This window comes from Microcaecilia unicolor, chromosome 2 (genome assembly GCF_901765095.1).
Source record: "Microcaecilia unicolor chromosome 2, aMicUni1.1, whole genome shotgun sequence".
In the NCBI taxonomy this organism is placed as follows: domain Eukaryota; kingdom Metazoa; phylum Chordata; class Amphibia; order Gymnophiona; family Siphonopidae; genus Microcaecilia; species Microcaecilia unicolor.
In genome coordinates, this window is record NC_044032.1 from 167,204,358 (window position 1) to 167,224,555 (window position 20,198).

The 20,198-nt window shown below is 43.9% G+C and overlaps 1 protein-coding gene across 1 annotated transcript in view; it reads left to right on the forward strand.

The window, feature by feature from the left end:
- The first annotated feature begins 9,319 nt into the window (after nucleotides 1-9,319).
- The window catches only part of SLC25A46 (solute carrier family 25 member 46), a 98,658-nt gene continuing 87,779 nt past the window's right edge, over nucleotides 9,320-20,198 (forward strand). Inside the window, exons 1-2 of the mRNA XM_030193466.1 lie at nucleotides 9,320-9,709; nucleotides 14,454-14,496. Coding sequence (XP_030049326.1) covers nucleotides 9,439-9,709; nucleotides 14,454-14,496 — 314 coding nt within the window. The 5' untranslated portion in view covers nucleotides 9,320-9,438. The remainder of the gene's footprint in view (nucleotides 9,710-14,453; nucleotides 14,497-20,198) is intronic.

Sequence of the window (20,198 nt, forward strand, 5' to 3'; positions counted from 1 at the left end):
TGGCCTCCCTCAGGAATCTCAGAAGTCTCTCAAAGACTTTTATTTTTTTGGATTGGAAACGTTTTGTCGTCGGTCCAGAGAAGCGGTTGGATCTGAGAGTTATGAGGTACATTATGGCAGTTTTCTTCTTTCCCACCAAGACTAGAGCACTTCACGGAGTGGTTCCACTTTACCTGTTTTCACAGTGATTTTTACAACATATAGAGGGGCATAATCGAAAATGGGTGCCCATCTCCGTGGGCGCCCATGCGAAGGGGTGGGACAAAACGTATTTAAAAAAAAAGATGGGCGCCCATCTTTTGATAATATGGGTTGTGCGGGGCAAATGCCTAGGATTTGGGCGTTTTTGAGGTGGGCGCTATCGGTTTTCAGCGATAATGGAAACCGAAGGCGCCCAGCTCAAAAACGAACAAATCCAAGGCAATGGGTCGTGGGAGGGGTCAGGATTCGTAGGACACCAACTGGGCACCCTAGGGGGCACTTTTACAAATTAAAAAAAAAACATTTAAAATAGCTCCCAGGTGCATAGCACCCTTCCCTTGTGTGCTGAGCCCCCAAATCCCCCCCCAAACCACTCCCCACAAGTCTATACCATTACCATAGCCCTAAGGGGTGAAGGGGGCACCTAGATATGGGTATAGTGGGTTTTGGGGGCGGTTTGGAGGGCTCCCATTTACCACCACAAGTGTAACAGGTAGGGGGGATGGGCCTGGGTCCACCTGGCTGATGTCCACTGCACCCACTAACAACTGCTCCAGGGACCTACATACTGCTGTGATGGAGCTGGGTATGGCATTTGAGGCTGGCATACAGGCTGGAAAAAAACGTTGATAAAGTTGGGTTTTTTTTTGGTGGGACGGGGTCAGTGACCACTGGGGGAGTCAGGGGTGGTGATCCCCGATTCCCTCCGATGGTCATCTGGTCATTTAGGGCACTTTTTTGGGACTTGTTCGTGAAAAAAAAAGGGTCCAAAAAAGTGATCTAAATTCACGCTAAAATGCCTTTCTTTTTTTGATTATCGGCCGAGGGCGCCCATCTCTCCTCGGCCGTTAAACATGCCCCAGTCCCGCCTTCACCACGCCTCCGACACACCCCCGTCAACTTTGCCCATTTCCGCGACAGATTGCAGTTGAAGACACCTAAAATCGGCTTTTGATTATACCGATTTGGGTGCCTTTGCGAGATGGGCGCCCATCTCCCGATTTGGGTCGAAATATGGGCGCCCATCACTTTCAAAAATAAGGCCGATACTGACCTCAGTTTTGATCCAATTGTACAGACATCTTTGAGAGACTCCTGAGGCAGGCCAGTCAGCCAAAACATGGCCATGTCGAGTCTATAAAGTTGTACAATAAACTTTTAACATTTAAGTATTGTCAAGGTATTTCCTTGAGTTGTCTTTGCTGTTTCCTGTGTGGTTTTCGAGTCTGGGAGGATTTGTGGTGTTCTGTGTGTACATCATATGTGTCAGCACTGCCAGGTTGGTTCGCTGTTTCCTGTGTAGTGCTGAAACATAAACACATTAGTGTGGATCTGTCCCAGAATTGCTTTGCTGAGTAAAAATATACCAGGGTCCCAGGCAACCAACAAACCAGTAAGTAATTTAAGCCAAAATCTGACACTTTTCCAAAAGGCTTGAGCCTTGGGACAAGTCCATCAAATATGGATCATTGTTCCAATGCTTGAACATCCTTGCCAAAACTGAAAAGAAACTGTAGGATACCATTTATACAGCCTATCCGGTGTTAAATACCAATGGTATATCATTTTAACATGATTTTCCTGGGTGTGAAATGACACTGCTTACTTAGGCAACAGGGCTTCAATGCAATCAGCTTCATCATCATCTGACCCAATTTCCCTACCCCACTGAGCCCTGTGTTTAAAACCAGGAGGATATACCTCAATCAACCAGCTGTATAAAACAGTTATTCAAGTACTTAGTATTATGAAACTCTTACAAATGTCCTCAAGATATGCAGCATCTCTAGTTAACAATGTAATACATGGGATTGAAGGTCAGCTGGGGATGGAATGAGTGGAATGTTTTGGCTGTAATTATGTGTTGATATCTCTGTTATGGGAAACAGGCTAGTTGTTTAAGGGATGCCAGCACCTCTGGGAAAGGCACCTTCAACCTGTGCAGGTCTGGGGGAATTATTCTCTGTTATGGGAAACAGGCTGGTTGTTTAAGGGATGCCAGCTTGTGCAAGTCTGGGAAAGGCACCTTTGTTTCACACTATAAAAGAGGGGGGAGCAAGGGACCTTCTTTAGAAGCTTGCCTGAACGTAGGGACGCCTTGTTCAGTGAAGGGTATTTCCCTGCAATCTCTGAGGAAGAGCTAGTGCTTCCCTGGTGGTCTTCCCAGATGCTGACTGAATTGCGGGTGCTGTAAGTATCTTGGTGTATGTGTTCACATATGTATCACCAATAAAAGCGATATACCGCATATTGTGTCTGGTGGCTTTTGTGTTGTCATAAGCACAGCGCCCCCTAGTGTTACACTTTCAAAAAAACTTCCCTCTTATTAACAAATGTTTAAGTTGTAAATAAGCAAACCAATGGAGGGGGGGAGGGGTAGAAGTTGGAAAGTGTGTGCAAGAGCTTCCAATGTCATCAAAGTAGAATCATCATAAAGGTCACCCCAAACTGACAGTCTACTACTATCCCAATCTCCAGTGGGATAACTGGCCTCACAAGCCTAGCTTTACATTTATTAGACAAGGTAGGTGGATTATAGGAAGTCAAGTAATCAACTATCCTGGGCTGCTGTATTTGAGGGTCAGGTATAAAGCTTTTTGTCTTGGGCTGAGGAGGGTGAGCCCTTGAGCAGCAGCTGAGTTCACGCTGCCTACCTAACCTGGAGGCTAGGTAGGTCCCGACTGGGGGTCAGGTGAGTCACACTTAGGGTTACCATATTTGCCATGACAAAAAAAAAAAGACACCCATCACACCCCTTTTCACACCTCCTGCACCGCAGTGCCACCTTGACCCCCCCAAGAAAAGGAGGAATAAAACCAGTTTCACTCCCTCTCCCCCCATGTATGTCCCCTCCCCAATCTTATTTTACAGCTCCATCCCCCCACCCATCCACATACATGATTCTGATCCACATCCCCTCCCATCCCATAACTTTTCCTTTTCGTGCCTGGTGGTCTAGTGGCCTCTCTTCAGGGTAGGAAAGAGCACCCTATTTCCTGTCCATGGCTTCTGCAGCCCATTCGCTGCCAGCGCCACTTCAAAATGACCCCAAAAGCTCCAATGGTGACCTCGCAAGACTTCTGCAGAATTCTCATGAGGTCACTGCTGGAACTCTCAGCAGCCATTTTGAAGAAAGGCCACTAGAGCACCAGGCACAAAAAGGAAAAGGTACGGGAGGGGAGGGGAGAGGAGGAGGACACCCTGAGGCTGGCTTGCCCGAGTCATATGTCAGTGGGAGGGGGGATTGGAAGGAGGGGGTTAGTGATGTTCTGGGGGCTGGAAGGGAGGGTTATTGGAAGGAGGGGCTTGATAATACTGCAGTTGGGGGGGGGATTGGAAGGAGGGAGTTTGAAGATTTCTGGGGCAGCCCACCAGAGTACAGCCCATCAGCCAGCCAGCCAACCTGCCCACCCACCTGCAAACCAGGACAAACGGGCAGGCTGGCAAAATCTGCCAGGACACCCCGTGGTGTCCTAAAAAAAGGACATGTCTGGGTAATCCCAGATGTATGATAACCCTACTCACACCCAGGCTAGGACCAGGGCTGCCGAAGCCTAGACTTTCACCAGAAGAGTAAGAGTACTATAACAGTGGCCACATCAGGCGAGCAGGTCCAGATACCAACAGTTGTACAGAGGAGGCTCAAGAAAGTCCAAACAATCCCAGAGGTCAGGGCAAGCAGCAGGTAGAAACAGCCCAGATGTCAACAGGTGGCTCTTATAAGAGCCCTAGGGTAGAGGAAACCATCAGGAAGACCCACTGGAGCAAGGCAGGAACCATTAGGCCTGAATATAGAGCACGGCGAGGCAGAACAGACAGGACTGGAACAAGGCAAAGCAGGCAAAGACACTGGAACAGGGCTAAGCAAGAACAGACAGGCAAGACTCTGGAACAAGGCAAGGCATGAACACCGGAACAAGGGCAGGCAGGCTGGAGACACAAACTGGCACTAGAACAGGTGTAGCAACGCACTAGGCAAAAGCTAAGAGACCTGTTGCAAAGGCACTGGTTGAGAGTCAAGAACTTCCTTATATACCACTAGACAGGAAGTGATGTCATCAGTTAGTGCCCTCTTGCAGGCCTAGAAAAGGAAGTGCAGTGTTCCAAACAGTAGAACAAATTCTTCTGGCACAGAATACTGCTGGAGACCACGGATAACAGTTGAGGGGCACGACAGTACCCCTTCCCTGAAGCCCCTACCCTGGACTCATGGGTTCGGGTTTGAGGGGATAAAGATGATGAAAAACATCTTATAAGTGCAGGAGCATTGACAGCAGGTTCCCAAATATTATTCTCAGATCCACAGCCCTTCCAAGCAAGAAGATAGTGTAGTCTCCCCCTAATCCTAGCATCTAGAATATCTTGCATACCATGAGACATTTGGGGCCACTAGTATTGATGTACCCTAAAATGAAAGGTCTCATTTTTTCCCGAGCACCCTGTAGGTTTGAAGTTGCGTGTTCAGCAGAAGACCCAATTCCTTGATTGCTTAGGGTTCCAGAGTGTTCTCCAGAGGTACAGTGATCTGGGAGACAGCACGAATCTTTGCAGGGTCCATGATGGGTCGGGATTTGGAGATGGAAGGTGAGGAAACCTTACCCTGGAGTGGCACTCCTGGTGAGGTGGCGGTTTCATGGCTTGTTTCTTGACGGAAACATCTGAATTGGAGGCAGAGGTGGCCGGCAGATCAAGAGGCAAAGGTGAATCAATCTTAGGTAGGATTAGCCGAAGTTGAACAGGCGTTAAGCAAGACTGAAAAAAAGTTGGACCCCAGGCTAGAATATCTCTGGTCACCAATTGATATGAGGTTCATGTTTCTGTAACCAAGGAAGCCCCAAAATTATTTGATTGACAAATCTGGGGAATACATAGAATTCTATTGTATCTTGATGCTGGGAGCCCACCTGAAGAGAAATAGGTCTAGTAATTGTCAACAGATGCCCTGGCAGATCGAGGAGACACAAAGAGGTTCTCTGAGGGGAGTAACAGAAATGTCATACTGGCATATTGATGGTGTTTTATGTGGTTTGATTACAATTGTACTCTGCCCAGATTTTTAGATGGGCAGACTACAAATTGTTTTAAATAAATAAAATAAGCTGTTTGTCCACAAAGTTCCCGGCAGCTCCAGAATCAAGGACGACTTGGACAATGATTTATCTCCCTATTGAAGAGTGACTGGTATGGTAATAACAGAGGTTGTAACAACTCGGAATGGACCTAGGGAAACCTTCCCTACCTATCCTAGGCCCTCAGGTTTTCCCTGTTACCTGGGACATCGATTAGCATAATGTACTAGGTCAGCACAGCATAATCATAGGTCTTACATTCTCCAATGTTCTTTCTCCTCCTCCAAAAGTCAAGAACATCCTATCTGCATGGGAACCTCCTCTTCCAGGGTGGCAGGAGCAGCTGGTATCTATGGGTCCATGGGGTTCTGAAACTAGGTTGTCAACCATGTAGAGTGGCATCTGCCTCCACATTCTTTAGTCCTCTCTTGAATACAAATACCAATCTTGATATATAGGAAAACCAGGTCACCCAAATTGGTGGGGAAATTCCACCCCGTAAGTTCTTCCTTAATGTGCTCTCCAGGCCCTGCCAAAAGATGGCCACCTGGGCTTCCTGATTCCATTACAATTTTGAAACCAGGGTCTGGAATCAAATAGCATACTGCCCCAGTTAGTGTCCCTTGTAGGTACAGGAGCTCAGAAGCTACCAAGGAGAAATGCCCCAGCTCATCAAATGCCTGCTGGAAGCATGTGAGGAAGTCCTTGAAGTTGGACATTTATTTATTTATTTTCCAATATTTATAACTCGCTTTAAATCCAAAGCAAGTAGTAGGATATATTTATATATGTTATGATAAGAGGATTAATAAATAATTTTGCAATGGTACATAGCTGTGTTTAATGATTATATTTCAATTAAGTTTTAACTGCCAGACCCTCAACCATTCTTCTAACTTTTGGAGATCCCTTCTCATTGTTTCTACTTTCTCCAGGGTACCCACTCTATTAGCTATCTTCACCTGCAAAAAGGCAAACATTTCCCTCCACCCCTTCAGCAATATCTTCACAAATATATTAAACAGAATAGGCACCAGCACCGACCCCTGAGGAACTCCACTGCTCACCTTCCTTTCCTCTGAGTGGATTCCATTTACCACCACCCTCTGCCACCTGTCAGTCAACCAGTTTCCTATCCAGTTCATCACTTTCAGTCCTAAGTTCAGTCCTTTCAGCTTATTCATGAGTCTTCTGTGGGGGACCATATCAAAGGCTTTGTCGCCCTTATCTGTACCTTTTTTAATACAGTGGAGATACGGTGACCAGAACTGAACATAATATTCGAGGTGTGGTTGCACCATTATAACATCCTCATTTTTGTTTTCCATTCCTTTCCTAATTATACCTTAACATTCTATTTGCTTTCTTAGCTGCCGCACACTGAGCAGAGGGTTTCAGCATATCATCAACGATGACGCCTAGATCCCTTTCCTGGTCGGTGACTCCTAATGTGGAACCTTGCATTACGTTACTATAATTCGGGTTCCTCTTTCCCACATGCATCACTTTGCACTTGCTCATATTAAATATCATCTGCCATTTAGATGCCCAGTCAACTAGTCTCGTAAGGTCCTCTTGTAATTTTTCACAATCCTCTTGTGATTTAACAATTTTGAATAACTTTGTGTCATCTGCAAATTTAATTACCTCACTAGTTACTCCCATCTCTAGATCACTTATAAATATGTTAAAAAGCAGCAGTCCCAGCACAGACCCCTGGGGAACCTCACTATCTATCATTCTCTATTGAGAATACTGACCATTTAACCCTACTCTCTGTTTTCTATCTTTTAACCAGTTTTTAATCCACAATAGGAAACTACCTCCTATCCCATGACTCTCCAATTTCCTCTGGAGTCTTTCATGAGGTACTTTGTCAAACGCTTTTTGAAAATCCAGATACACAATATCAACTAGCTCACCTTTATCCACGTTTGTTCACCCCTTCAAAGAAATGTAATAGATTGTTGAGGCAAGATTTCCCTTCATTAAATCCTTGTTGGCTTTGTCTCATTAATCCATGCTTTTGAATATGCTCTGTAATTTTGTTCTTTATAATAGTCTCTACCATTTTGCCCGGCACCGACGTCAGACTCTATAATTTCACAGATCTCCTCTGGAATGTTTTTAAAAAATCGGCGTTACATTGGCCATCCTCCAATCTTCCGGAACCATGCTTGCTTTTAAAGATAAATTACATATTACTAACAATAGTTCCGCAAGTTCATTTTTCAATTCTATCAGTACTCAGGGATGAATACCATCTGGTCCAGGAGATTTGCTACTCTTCAATTTGTCAAATTGTGCCATTACATCCTCCAGGTTTATTTATTTATTTGTTGCATTTGTATCCCACATTTTCCCACCTATTTGCAGGCTCAATGTGACTTACATAGTGCTGTAGCAGCGGTCACCGGTTCTGGTCTGAACAAATACATAGTGTGCTCAAGTACAAGTTGTGATTGTGGTAGGGTATGGTTCACCTTCGGTAAATGCATTGGGAAAGATGAAGTGTGAAGAGGGGAATAGGGGTGAGTCCATTATAGTCTTGGTGTTGTTGTGTAGCAGGCTTTCTGGTTCTTATGTTGGGTTAGTGGGGTATGCCTTTTGGAACAGGTTCGTCTTTAGTTTTCTTCCGGAACTTTAGGTAGTCGTATGTTGTTTTTACTGTTTTTGGTAGTGTGTTCCTTAGTTGTGCACTTAAATAGGAGAAGCTGGATGCATATGTTTTGTATTTGAGTCCTTTGTTGTTTGGGTAGTGGAGGTTAAGATATGTTTGAGCTGATCTTGTTGTGTTTCTGGTTGGGAGGTCTATGAGGTCTTTAATTCCGTTTCTCTGTCTCGTCAGCTTTGAATACCATTTCTGGCACCAGTATCTCTCCCAAATCTTTGCACTGGAAAACATTATCAGAGTGCAGCATGCTCCCAGCCCCGCTTAACTGCTCAATACCTTGGATCCCTATTCCAGACTGTTGATCCACTCCAGGGGCGTAGCCAGACATCAGATTTTGGGTGGGCCTAGGCAAGAAGTGGGTGGGCACCAAATGTTCTCTCCCCCACCCCCACACCAAAAAAATATCTCAGTTGGTGGGAAAATGCTTCTCTCCAGTCTCCACCTTGGTAGTTTGCAGCAGGAATGCGATGAAAACTGAGCATGCGAAGGTGCCAGTATTGTGGAGAGCAGCATTTTCATTACCATGTGCTACTGTTGGATGGGCCTGAGCCATAAAGTGGGTGGGCCCCGGCCCACCCAGGCCCACCTGTGGCTACGCCACTGATCCACTCCCATGCTCGATTGGTGAAGATAGTGGCTGTGCAAATTGTTGAGCAGACAGGATGAGAGAGAAACTTTGGAATGTCACTGTGACCGGGGTCTGTGGAAGGAGTGATGGGTAACTTTGTATCTCTAGAGGTATGATGAGCTATTCTGTAAATATCAACTCAACTTACATAGCACTTTTGTGCAAAGGGGCATACACAGGACATTGAGGGGACTCCCACTTAATTGCATAACTTACACAATACTGTAAGTTATGTATGTCCCTGCTGAATTTAGAAGCGTCTGAAATTACACCAGGTTTCTTACATTAAGCGTGCCTCGGCAATTTTTCTTCGCTAGTTTCACGGTAAAACTCTACTGTGAATTTCTAAGCATCGGTCCCAATGTGAGGAAAGTGTCAGTTTGGCTTGCCTCCCTGCATATCTAGTATGCCTCCTGTCCTGTTGCCACCCCAAATACTTCCGTCTAGAGAGACCTCACTGTTTCTACCCATTCTTAGAAGAAAAGATCTCAATGCCCAGAGTTACGTTAAAGAACATAAGCAAGCTCTGTCTCGTGTGTGATTCTGACTATGCAGATACGAACGACCATCAATCCAAAGTAGAAAAACAACAATTTCAGATTTTTACAACATTTCAGTTGTTCACTAAAATTCTTGAACTTAAAAAGAACTACAAAGTCCAAGATTCCCAGAGACGGATCGTCTTGATTGGGCGGGTGAGTGACGTCAGAGAGCGCGCTTTGGCACCAAGAAGAGCGGGCGGGCGGGCATGCGCGGTAGCTACCGTTACTACTGTGGTGAATGTGATTGTAGGGCCCGGGACGGTGCTGTTGCTTTGATCCCGTACTTTAGGACAAAAGTTGTGCTGTCTTAAGCCCCGCTCTTTCATGCATCCCCGGCGGCCCGACGGTTTCGATGGTTTGGGTTATCGAGGTGGCGGTGCTGGGGGCAGAGAGGAGGTGCTGGCTCCGGGCTCCGCTGCAAGGTCGTTTGGGTCCTCCGAGCCGTTGCCGCCCCACCACTGGGTGAGCACACCCCCGGACATCCCCGGCAGCCGCAACCTGCACTGGGGGGAGCGCACGCCACAGTATGGGGCTGGCACGCCTATTTGCCCGGGGCAGAGTGAAGAGAGTGTGACGGGTTCTGCGGGTGGCAACGGTGAGTAAAACAGCACCCGCACCTCCACCCACCCACAATTAGAGGGAGGGCTGCACCCGAGCCTGGTTTTCTTTATAGGCATAATGAATATTTGTAAAGGTAGGCCAAAGGCCATTGTAATTCGCATGACCTGCTTACCTGGAACGCTAGGCCCGTTTGTGGGGTTCTTAATTCGAGTTTTCTAAAGCTCAGGTGGGAACCTCAGAGGAAGTAGAAGTAGTTGCGTTAAAAGTACTTAGTTTTATTGGGTTAGTAACAGACGCAAGCTTGGCCCTCTCAGAATATGAGAAGATTCCCAGCAAGTAATTTGGTTTTAGGTTTCCAGTTTTTGAAATTGCCCTTGTTCTGTATCATCAATACATATAAGGGTTTCATAGAGTCTGATGGAAAGATGCTGGTGAAATAGAGTGGAGTAGTAGCAGCTTGGTAAATGGGAAAGAGGAGGGTCAAATCATATCTCTGTGAACTTTTTGAACAAATAAGTCACTTCACACTCAATTGCCTTAAAATCGGAGGTTCCCAAACTTGTGGACCCCAAGCCTGTTGGGTTTTCAGGGTGTTTGCAATGAATATGTATATGAGAGATTTCCATATGGTGGAGGCAGTGCATGCAGAATCTTGTGCATATTCATTTTGGATATCCAGAAAACTCAGCTGATTGTGGGATTCCTCAGGACAGGCTTGGGATCCTCTGACTGAAGTTATCTAAGACAATGGAGGTTGAGGTTGACTGACTTGCCTATTTTGACATGGAAATAACTGATGCACTTGAGAATGGAACCAGTCAAGCTCAGATTTGGAAAAGGTGAATTAGTCTAAATGTCAAATTCCAAATATGTGTCTAAATGCCAAATATGTGTCTAGCTCAGTTTTTGTGATATGGGGAGGATGGGAGTAAAACTTGGTGTTAACAAAAATGAAAAATAGTTTTCTTATTCGCTGTGGCAGTCTGCCAAAATGAAAAGTTCTATGTTGGGTTTCTCTTTTTCTTCCTTAGGAAACAGTAATGAATTTTGTTAGGTTTCCTGTTGCTTGCATCACTATCATTCATAAAGCTGGAGTTTTTCTGTTGCAGCTGTTGAAAGTCTGATAATCTCAGTGCTTAAGAAAGAGATTTAGTGAAAAACATGTGCCATATTAAAAGATTAATCCAAGCATCATTGCCTTTTTTTTCTTTCCTATCCTTTGTATGTTGTGTGGTCTAAAATAGAAGAAATGGACAGACTCTGGGCCCATAAGTGTGGATGGAAATACCATCACCATTCCCTGAAAAAAATAGTAATTGCTGCCTCTTTCTCCCAGACTTGTGGATTTTGATAGTTTGGATACTATTCTTTTACATTTAAAAAAAATGCTACTACTTTTGCTGCTAGTCTTTATTATTTCTAAACAGATAACCAAACATGGACATATCCACTTCATTGTACCCCCAGCAGTCTGTGATTGAAATGATATCTAAATCTGCTTCCCTTATTAAGGCTTGCAGATGTGCCTAGGCTGTTGTGCTTTTCCAGCTATATCTTCTCTCCGTGCCTGCATTGATTTTTTGATTAGAAGTCCTGGTGGAATTACAGGCACTCACATGGCCAGATCTGTGTAGCAGGCTTCACCAGGGGACCTAGGAGGCCAAATGTTTTGGAAACAACTGATTAGGCATGAAGGGAATAAGGAGGGATCTTATACAAGATTGTGGAATATAAAGTAGGAAGACAAAATTAGCTGTGTTCAATAAGGAGAAATCTTGCAGGTGGTCACATTCTGTGGATTGTAGCTGTATCCTTAGTAGAGAATAATATAAGGACAAAGTTTGTCCCCACAGGCTCTGTACAACTGTTTATAAATCACAAATAGAAAACAATAACAGCAAGCAACTGAAATAACCCCTCATGCCACCACCTACAACAATATCCAACTTCAGCTATCTCAAGGAACCCTAATCTACACCTTTAAAATGCCCACAGGGACAAAATAAAGCGCACTCTGTAGGCCCTAGCAGGGGAGAAATATGCCCAATGAAGCACTGTTATGATTTTTTTTAATGCTCCTTGATGCCAGGAGCAATGGATGAATCAGTTGCAGTGACAGTAAGATTTTTGAGCAACTGGGCATGTAATAGAAAGACAATGCAGATGGTAGGAGTCTGATGAGCAGACAAGTCTTGTTGCCACATCAAAGGCAGACAAGACACAAATTGTCATTTATCATTTAACAGTGCTTCATTTAAATCCAAAAGCAGCTTCTGCAGTTTATGATTGAATTCAGTTGCCACTTGTCTAATAAGTGTTAAGTTTTCACATATTGATACTAGCATTTTTATAGATGCTGTTTCATCTAGTTGGAACAGCCTGTTCGACTAGTCTCAAAGTTATAGAAAATGACACAGGGACATAGTTTGTCCCTGTGGTTAACTGCGTGTCCCTGTCCCCGTGTCATTCTCTAATTCTTAGCATGGACAGACTAGATAGGCCAAATGGTCTTTTCTGCCATCATTTATACTGTTAAGCAGTAGGGTTTGTGTTTGTCAGCATAATAATATAGCCCTTTTTGTTTTTGTGACGGACTAAAAATTAAAATAAGTACTTTACATAAACGATAAATGGGTTTTCATACTTCAAGGCATTTATCAGAAAGGTAGTGGTAGAGTTGTAACAAGCATGAAGCTATATAACAGCTTTACAGAGATTCTTTGACTCTAGATTCAGTTGTTGAAATACTTCTTGTAAATGTGTATTAGTAAAATACAGTTGTGCACATTTTAAAGAGAAAAAAAATGTAAACTGTTTTTCTTGCAGTTGAGGGATGTGGTGTAGACCAGGGAACTTAATGAGGCAATAAGATTTTTACCTGGTAAATTTAACAGTGTTCATATAAAACCACAGCCCAGTTATTGCTCCTGCCTGACCTCCCCTTGTGGGTATTTTTAGCTGTGAGGAAAGGTGGGTTAGGTCAGATGAGGTTTAATTTTGAAACCTAGGGGTGTCATATCTGGACAGCCTTGTGCATAGATTTACACTCCAAGAAGAGGGGAGAGACAAGGGAGATACTGTACAGATGTTTAAATACTTGGAAAATATTAATATGCAAATCTTTTCCAAAGGATAGGAAGCTGTATAGCTAGGGGACATGATATGAAGCTGCAAGGAGGCAGATTTAGGATTAGCATCAGGAAATACTTTTTTACAGAAAAGGTGGTGGATAACCAGAATGCCCTTCCAGATAAGGTGGTAGAGATTAAAAAAAAAAGCATGGGATAAATACAGTGAATCCGGAAATGGCAAGAGTTTGAAAAACAAGCATTGAGAACTTCAGATCAAAACAGCAGTAAAATAACTTTTGGAGCTCTATAAAGACTTGGGGGGGGGGGGGGGGATGAGTGACCTTCATGGAGGGCCAATTACAATTCTACAGTCCTGTTCATTTTACTAAAGAGACTAGATGGATCTTTTTTTTTTCCTGAGGCTATTAATTTACCATATTGCAGATTTTACTGTTGCAACTCTAAAGAGTGCCTGATCAGAATCCCTGTCTGTTAAAGTTCTTAGTGATTTAGCAGGTGCAGGATCATTTAGTATTCCTCAGGAGTAGTGTCTCCAAATGGGTTAATGTTAAATCAAAATAGAGGACTTCACAGATCCAAAAAACCTTAAAATATTAGGGGGAAAAGGGACCTCAAGCATTGCAAGACATTGACACCAAAGCCATAATTCAATCAGTGCTCCAAAAAACGAAAAACCCTTTGAAATTTTATATAACCAAACATGAGCTGCAATATGTCATAATCTTATTTTTTATACATTTTTAAATTTTTGACCTATTATCAACTTGAAGAGGAATAAACTGTGGCACTTACCTTAAAAAGATCCTAACAGTCACCAGTTTCACCTAAATAATGCTTGATCGGAGGATCTTCTTACGATACTACTTTAAATGTTGCGACTCTGGACTCAATTCCCTGTGCGCTGATATTTGAAGTTTTTTTTGATCTGTGAAGTCCTCTATTTCATTTGATTAGTTGTCATTTTTTGAATAGTGGACTGTTTTGCCATTGTCTTGTATTAATTTCACCCTACCAATCCAACATAAATGCCAATCTCTGCTACACGACAAAACTAAAATACGTAATGGACTTAACACAATCTTCCGCTGTACGATTCCCTTATATGGCTATACCACATGAAATTTATCTTGCCACATCACCACTCTGTAGTTGTTTGAACTTTATCTTACCACAACATCACTTTGTATTTGTTTACACTGGATTCTGCAAATGCCTCTCCAGCACTATGTAAGCCACATTGAGCCTACAAATAAGTGGGAAAATGTGGAATACAAATGTAACAAATAAATAAATATCACTAATAAACCTTGCTCCTAAACCAAGGTATATGGCGTATGATCTCAGTCTCTGAGTTACTGCTAATGGTTAACAAAGTACATGTAGCATGTCGAAGAGAGCTGATATAACATGTATAAACATTACGAAAATATGCTTGAAAATCCTAGAGCCAATACACTGACTCTCAAGGATTATTCTTAAGACCTGCCTAGGTATTGTCTCAACCGTTGTCCTAACTAGTCTTGAAATCTGTGCAGCTAAGAAAAATCATGGTACCGTTTCTGTTTACCTAACTGATCTTAGACATAGGAAATAGCTTGTGAGATAATGATCCTGCAGATCTTTGAAATCTTCTATCCTATGAGCTGTATGACCTACAATGGTCTAATGGACTCTCTTCTCTTTCAGAGCAGCTGAATAAATTTGCAGGATTTGGTATTGGACTTGCAAGGTAAGAGATCTTTCTCTTATATTAATGATTCTCCGAGGACAAGCAGGGCAGTTGCACTCACAGCTGAGTGATGTCATCCAACGGAGCCCAGTGCTGACTAGCGAGATTATTATAGAACTTTCTTCCTTCCCACCTGAAATGTGAGTGAAGATCCCTCAGTCTTTGTTTTTCTGCAGAGCAGGGAGGACGTGTCATTGTGATTTTCTCTATAGTGTTTTCCTATACAGGTATTTTTGTCCCTTTTGGTTATTCTTTTTCCATATTCTAACTTTATTCTGTTTTTTTTTATTTCTTGTAGTGTCTTCGGCTGTTAGTTTCCTTTTTTTTTTTGCGAGTTGCTAGGCCTGTTTAGGCTGGAGCACTGACTGCCATTTGAACGCTGGTTCTTTTTGTTGTTCACAACTGAGATTAATTTGCCCATGATTCTTTAATCAATGTCCAAGAAAGACCCTCAGTGGCTTCATAAGGTGTGGCCCTCAGTGGCTTAATAAGGTGTGGCCCTCAGCGGCTTCAGAAGGTGCATTTGGGTGCTTTGGGCCTGACCATGAGCCAAACTATTCTCGCTATTTGTAAATGCAGTTGTCCTCACGTAGGGTGAGGAGGGTTCAACAGGGGAGAGTGTTTGGCTCCTCGAAGGCTGTACATCAAAGTTGGTACCAGAAGCATCGACCTCGATGGCTGCTAAGACTTAAAAACACTACTGGGAGTACATCAACATTGAGAAGGTCTTCACTGGTCCGCATCGGACCTGACACCAAGGGCACCTACGGGTTCGATGTCCTTGTCGGCACTAAAGGACCATGATGCATCAGAGGAAGCCTAAGAAACTTATGTATTGGTCCTCTTCGATGCACGGTGCTAGGAGTTCTGGGGTATTGGCATCATTGATACTTAAGTGCTGGCACCAGGAGGAGTGCTCTCCCTGTTTAGAAGAGGTGCCAGTGTGCAAGACTCCGGGTAATCGGATCCCCACTTCAGTTCAGCACCAGCGCCTTCTCAGGCTGCTGGTCTCCAGGCTCCTTCCTGTGCCAATGCCTACCTTCAATGAGCAGTTCCAAGCCATGCTCAGGGAGGAGCTGGCATAGATGCTGCAGTTGCAGTCCACTTAGGATTTGAGGGCATCTGCGCCAACTACAGATTAGCCCCATCCATGCCTGTAGAGAGATCCTCGACAATGGCGCCTCGAAGGGTGTCCACATTGACACATGCAGTACTTCTGTGATGTTGGGGGAAGAAGCTTCTCCCGAGTCTGAGGGTAGGGCTGTACCTTGGTGCTCACTGGGGCATGGACATAGTTCCACTGAGCAGGAACAGACTCACCTAGTCTAATCGGAGTACGGTGAGGAGTCTGCATGGGACTGCTAATGGGACTCAGAAGAAGACCCTCATCGCTTCTCAGAGGAGTACCTTCAGATCCCTCACTACTTCAAGAGACACATAAATGTCCACCTGAGATCTTTAACTGGTTTCATCAAGGAGATGGCTTCTTGCCATCCCATTTGTTAGAGGTGGAAGATGAGCCCAGGGCAGAAGTGTTAGCTGTTCTGGACTATGAGTGTCCTCCTAAGCGGGTCATGATACCATTGCACCCTATTTTAAAGATGCACTGGCAAAGAATTGGGAATCTCTCCTCTCAGTGCAGGTCACACCTAAGAAGGTGGATATGCAGTATCGAGCCCTCTCTAACCCAGGAGCCTTCTGGATACAACTGCCTCACCACTTTTTGGTTGTTGAATCTGCCCTCAAATGAACTAGGAGTTCTAGGACTCATGCTTCAGCTCCCCCCCCCCCCCCCCCCCCCCCCCCCGGGTAGAGAAGCTCGGAACCTAGACTTGTTTGGGAGGAAAGCTTTTCAGGTCTTAATTCTCGTTGCCCACATGAGATTCCTTATCTGGTGGAAAACTTGAACGAATTTGACTGTGGGTCTGCCATTCCAAATTCCACCACTTCACACCCAGAGAACTTGGTCTGTTCAGCAAACAGATCTGCATATCTTTTTGGACCACTCTAAAGGCTTTGAGATTGTCTACAGAACCAAATTATTATTATTTAAACAGACAACCATGTTGCAATGCTCTATGTGAACAAGCAGGGGTGTGTGGGATCCTACCCCTTGTGTCAGGAAGCAGTGGGGATGTTGCAGTGGGCCCTTCACGGAATGGTCCTCCGAGCCACATACCTGTCAAGAAAGGAAAATTGTCTAGCAGAGAGACTGAGCAGGGTTTTGCAAACACATGAGTGGTCTCTCAACATGGTCATATCCTACAAGATCTTCTGAGACTGGGGCACCCCCTTGGTGGATCTTTTTGCCACTCATCTCAACAACAGTCCCCCAGTTCTGTTCCAGGCTTGGGCCATATGGCAGACTAGAATCGGTTGCCTTTCACCTACATTGGGGGAAGGGTCTTCTTTATGCTTATCCTCCAGTATCTCTCATGGAGAAGACTTTGCTGAAACTGAAGCAGGACTGGGGAATTATGATTCTAATCGCCCTTTAATGACTGAGGAAGATCTGGTTTCCTCCTCTTGTGGAGTTGTCCTCTGAAGGACCGTGGAGACTATTTTCCAACCCTCATCAAGCAGAACGAGGGATTCCTTCCGCAATCCCAACCTCTAATCTGGCTTGAATGTTGAGAGTGTAGAATTCAGATCCTTAGATTTGCTAGAGGGTGTCTCTCGCATCTTGCTAGCTTCCAGGAAAGTCTCCACTAAGAGGTGTTACTCGTTTAAGTGGAGGAGGTTTGCGGAATGGTGTGAGGGCAAGACCTTAGATTGTCTCACTTGCCCTACACAAAAAACTGTTTGAATACCTCCTGTACCCCCTCTGAGCCTGATTTGAAAACCAGCTCTGCAAGGTTTAATCTCGGTATGATTAGTACTTGCCATCATTATGTGGGAGGTATGCCCATCTCTGTACGGCCTCTAGTTGTCTCACTTGCCCTACACAAAAAACTGTTTGAATACCTCCTGTACCCCCTCTGAGCCTGATTTGAAAACCAACTCTGTAAGGTTTAATCTCGGTATGATTAGTACTTGCCATCATTATGTGGGAGGTATGCCCATCTCTGTACGGCCTCTAGTTTGCTTCATGAGAGGTTTGCTATTAACAAAGCCTCCTATCAGTCGTCCAACTGTGTCATGGGATCTCAACGTTGTCCTCATCCAGCTGATGAAAGCTTTCGAGCCACTTGATTCTTGTCATCTGAAGTATTTGACCTGGAGTGTTGTGTTTTTGGTGGCAATCACTTCCACTCACATGATCAGTGAGCTTCAGGCCCTAGTAGGTAATGTACCTTACACTGTTTCTCCACAGTAGAGTAGTTCTCCGCATGCACCCTAAGTTCCTTCCTAAGATAGGGTCTTAGTCAATCATTCTGCTGACATTTTTCCCAAAACCACATGCCAATCCTGGCGAGTGTACTGTGCATACCTTAGATTTGCAAGCAAGTCTTAGCCTTCTATGTGGAGTGGACTAACACCCATAGATAATCCACCTAGCTTTTTTTTTTGTTACTTTTGACCCAAACCGGATGAGGGTAGCCATCGACAAATGCACAATTTCTAATTTTTTAGCAGATTGCATCTCCTTTAGTTATGCCCAAGCTGGGCTGACTCTAGAGGGTCACGTTCAAGGCTCATAATGTCAGCCTCCATAGAGGAGACTTGCAAAGCTGCAACATGGTCATCCCTCAAATCTCATTTACTATCTTGAGCAGGATACCTGATGTTCAGGCAGGCAGTCCTGAGGAATTTGTTTGGTGTCTAGAAGCCAACTTCCACCCCCCCCCCCCCCCCCCCCAGGCATGGTTTTCTTCAGTTCCAGGCTGCACCTTCACAACTAGTATGTAAATAGTTTCAGGTTAATTGGCTTTCAGGTTTCAATGTTTCAAGTCCCTATTATCTTAGGATTGTTTTCGGTGAGCTTGGTAGCTAGGGAATACAACTGCCCTGCTTGTCCTCGGAGAATGCGAAGATACTTGTAGCAGATGTTCTCCGAGGACAGCAGGCCAAGCATTCATACATACTCTCCCACTTCCCCTTGGAGTTGTATTTTTGAGCTGTCTAATATGACTAAGGGACCCACACTCGCACGTTGAGTGGGAAGGCAGTAGCGCATGCGCAGTGGGATGCTGCTAGAAAGTTCTATAATAATCTTGCTAGTCAGCAGTTATGAGAATACTTGTTCTCTTAGGACAGCAGGCCACCTGCTACAGGAGTGGAGGAGTGGCCTAGTGGTTAGAGCACCGGTCTTGCAATCCAGAGGTGGCCGGTTCAAATCCCGATGCTGCTTCTTGTGATCTTGGGCAAGTCACTTAGCCCTCCATTGCCTCAGGTACAAGCTTAGATTGTGAGCTCTCCTGGGACAGAGAAATATCCTGTGTACCTGAATGTAACTCACCTTGAGCTACTACTGAAAAAGGTGTGAACAAAATCTAAATAAATACATGTGAGTAACTTTACTAAACTGCATATGAATCACTGGCAATGTAGCTGATACTCCAAGCTTAGAGTTTTGAATTTCGTCAATCAATTGGTTACAAAGCAGTTTATTAAATGCTAATAAACCATAGTAGACCTTGGGTGATGACTCATAGTAAAGAAAATACTACTGTATATCTGAGTGCAAATCCTTTTAGTGACTTTCGAAGTAATCATAAACTACTTACAATGGTTTCAGCGTGTTCTGACCTTTTACATGGATATAATTACCATTCTGCAGGAAACAAATTGATATATTACATGGTTTCTGTGAAAGTCCAGTTAAATTATACAGGAATTCTATGAGGAAGTCCATAAGTAAACCTATGCCAGCCCCCACTTGCTCCACTAGGAGACTGATTTTTCTCTGTCTCTCTTTCTCTCTCTTGAGGAAAGGATCTCTTAAACTATCACAGAAGGTGTCACTTTGCCACAAGAGTTCTTTTGAAAGTCATTTGCTGTTATGAGAGAAATCCTATGGTATGCACTCTTCTAAAAGTTGACAGACTTACAGTTAAAACACACATAACCAGCAATCCCATAAGACCAGTTCTATGTGGCTAACAAAGATGCAGTGAAAGAGAATGGGACTTGATATACTGCCTTTCTGTGTTTTTTGCAACTACATTCAAAGCGGTTTACATAGTACATACAGGTACTTATTTGTACCTGGGGCAATGGAGGGTTAAGTTACTTGCCCAGATTTACAAGGAGCTGCAGTGGGAATTGAACCCAGTTCCCCAGGTTCAAAGTCTGCTGCACTAATCACTAGGCTCCTCCACTCAAGACCACATCTTACAATCGTCTATCAAAAAAATAACAAAAAATTTAATAATCATCATATATATCTACTTTAAATATTTTTGAAATAGGAATGATTTCAAATGTTTCTGAAATAATGTATAACTAGGTAATTGTCAGGCTTGTTCTTCATGAATCTTCCCAGGAAGTTGAGGTTGCCCAGTTGCTGAACTAGGTAGGCTTGCTGCTTATTAGCACGCTCTCTGCTTTGAGCAGGACCCACCCACTCAAACCTAGTATTCTACCACTAGACATCTGTTTCCAGAGGAGTGATGTACCACTTAACCAAGGGTTACCTATATTTTGACTTTCTTTTGCTCCTAACCTGGGTCTGTATTTCATTCCTTCTTTTTACTGGTCTTATGCTATGTGTATGTGCTGTGGGTTTTTTTTTTTGTTCATGTTTTGTAAGTTTTAAACTA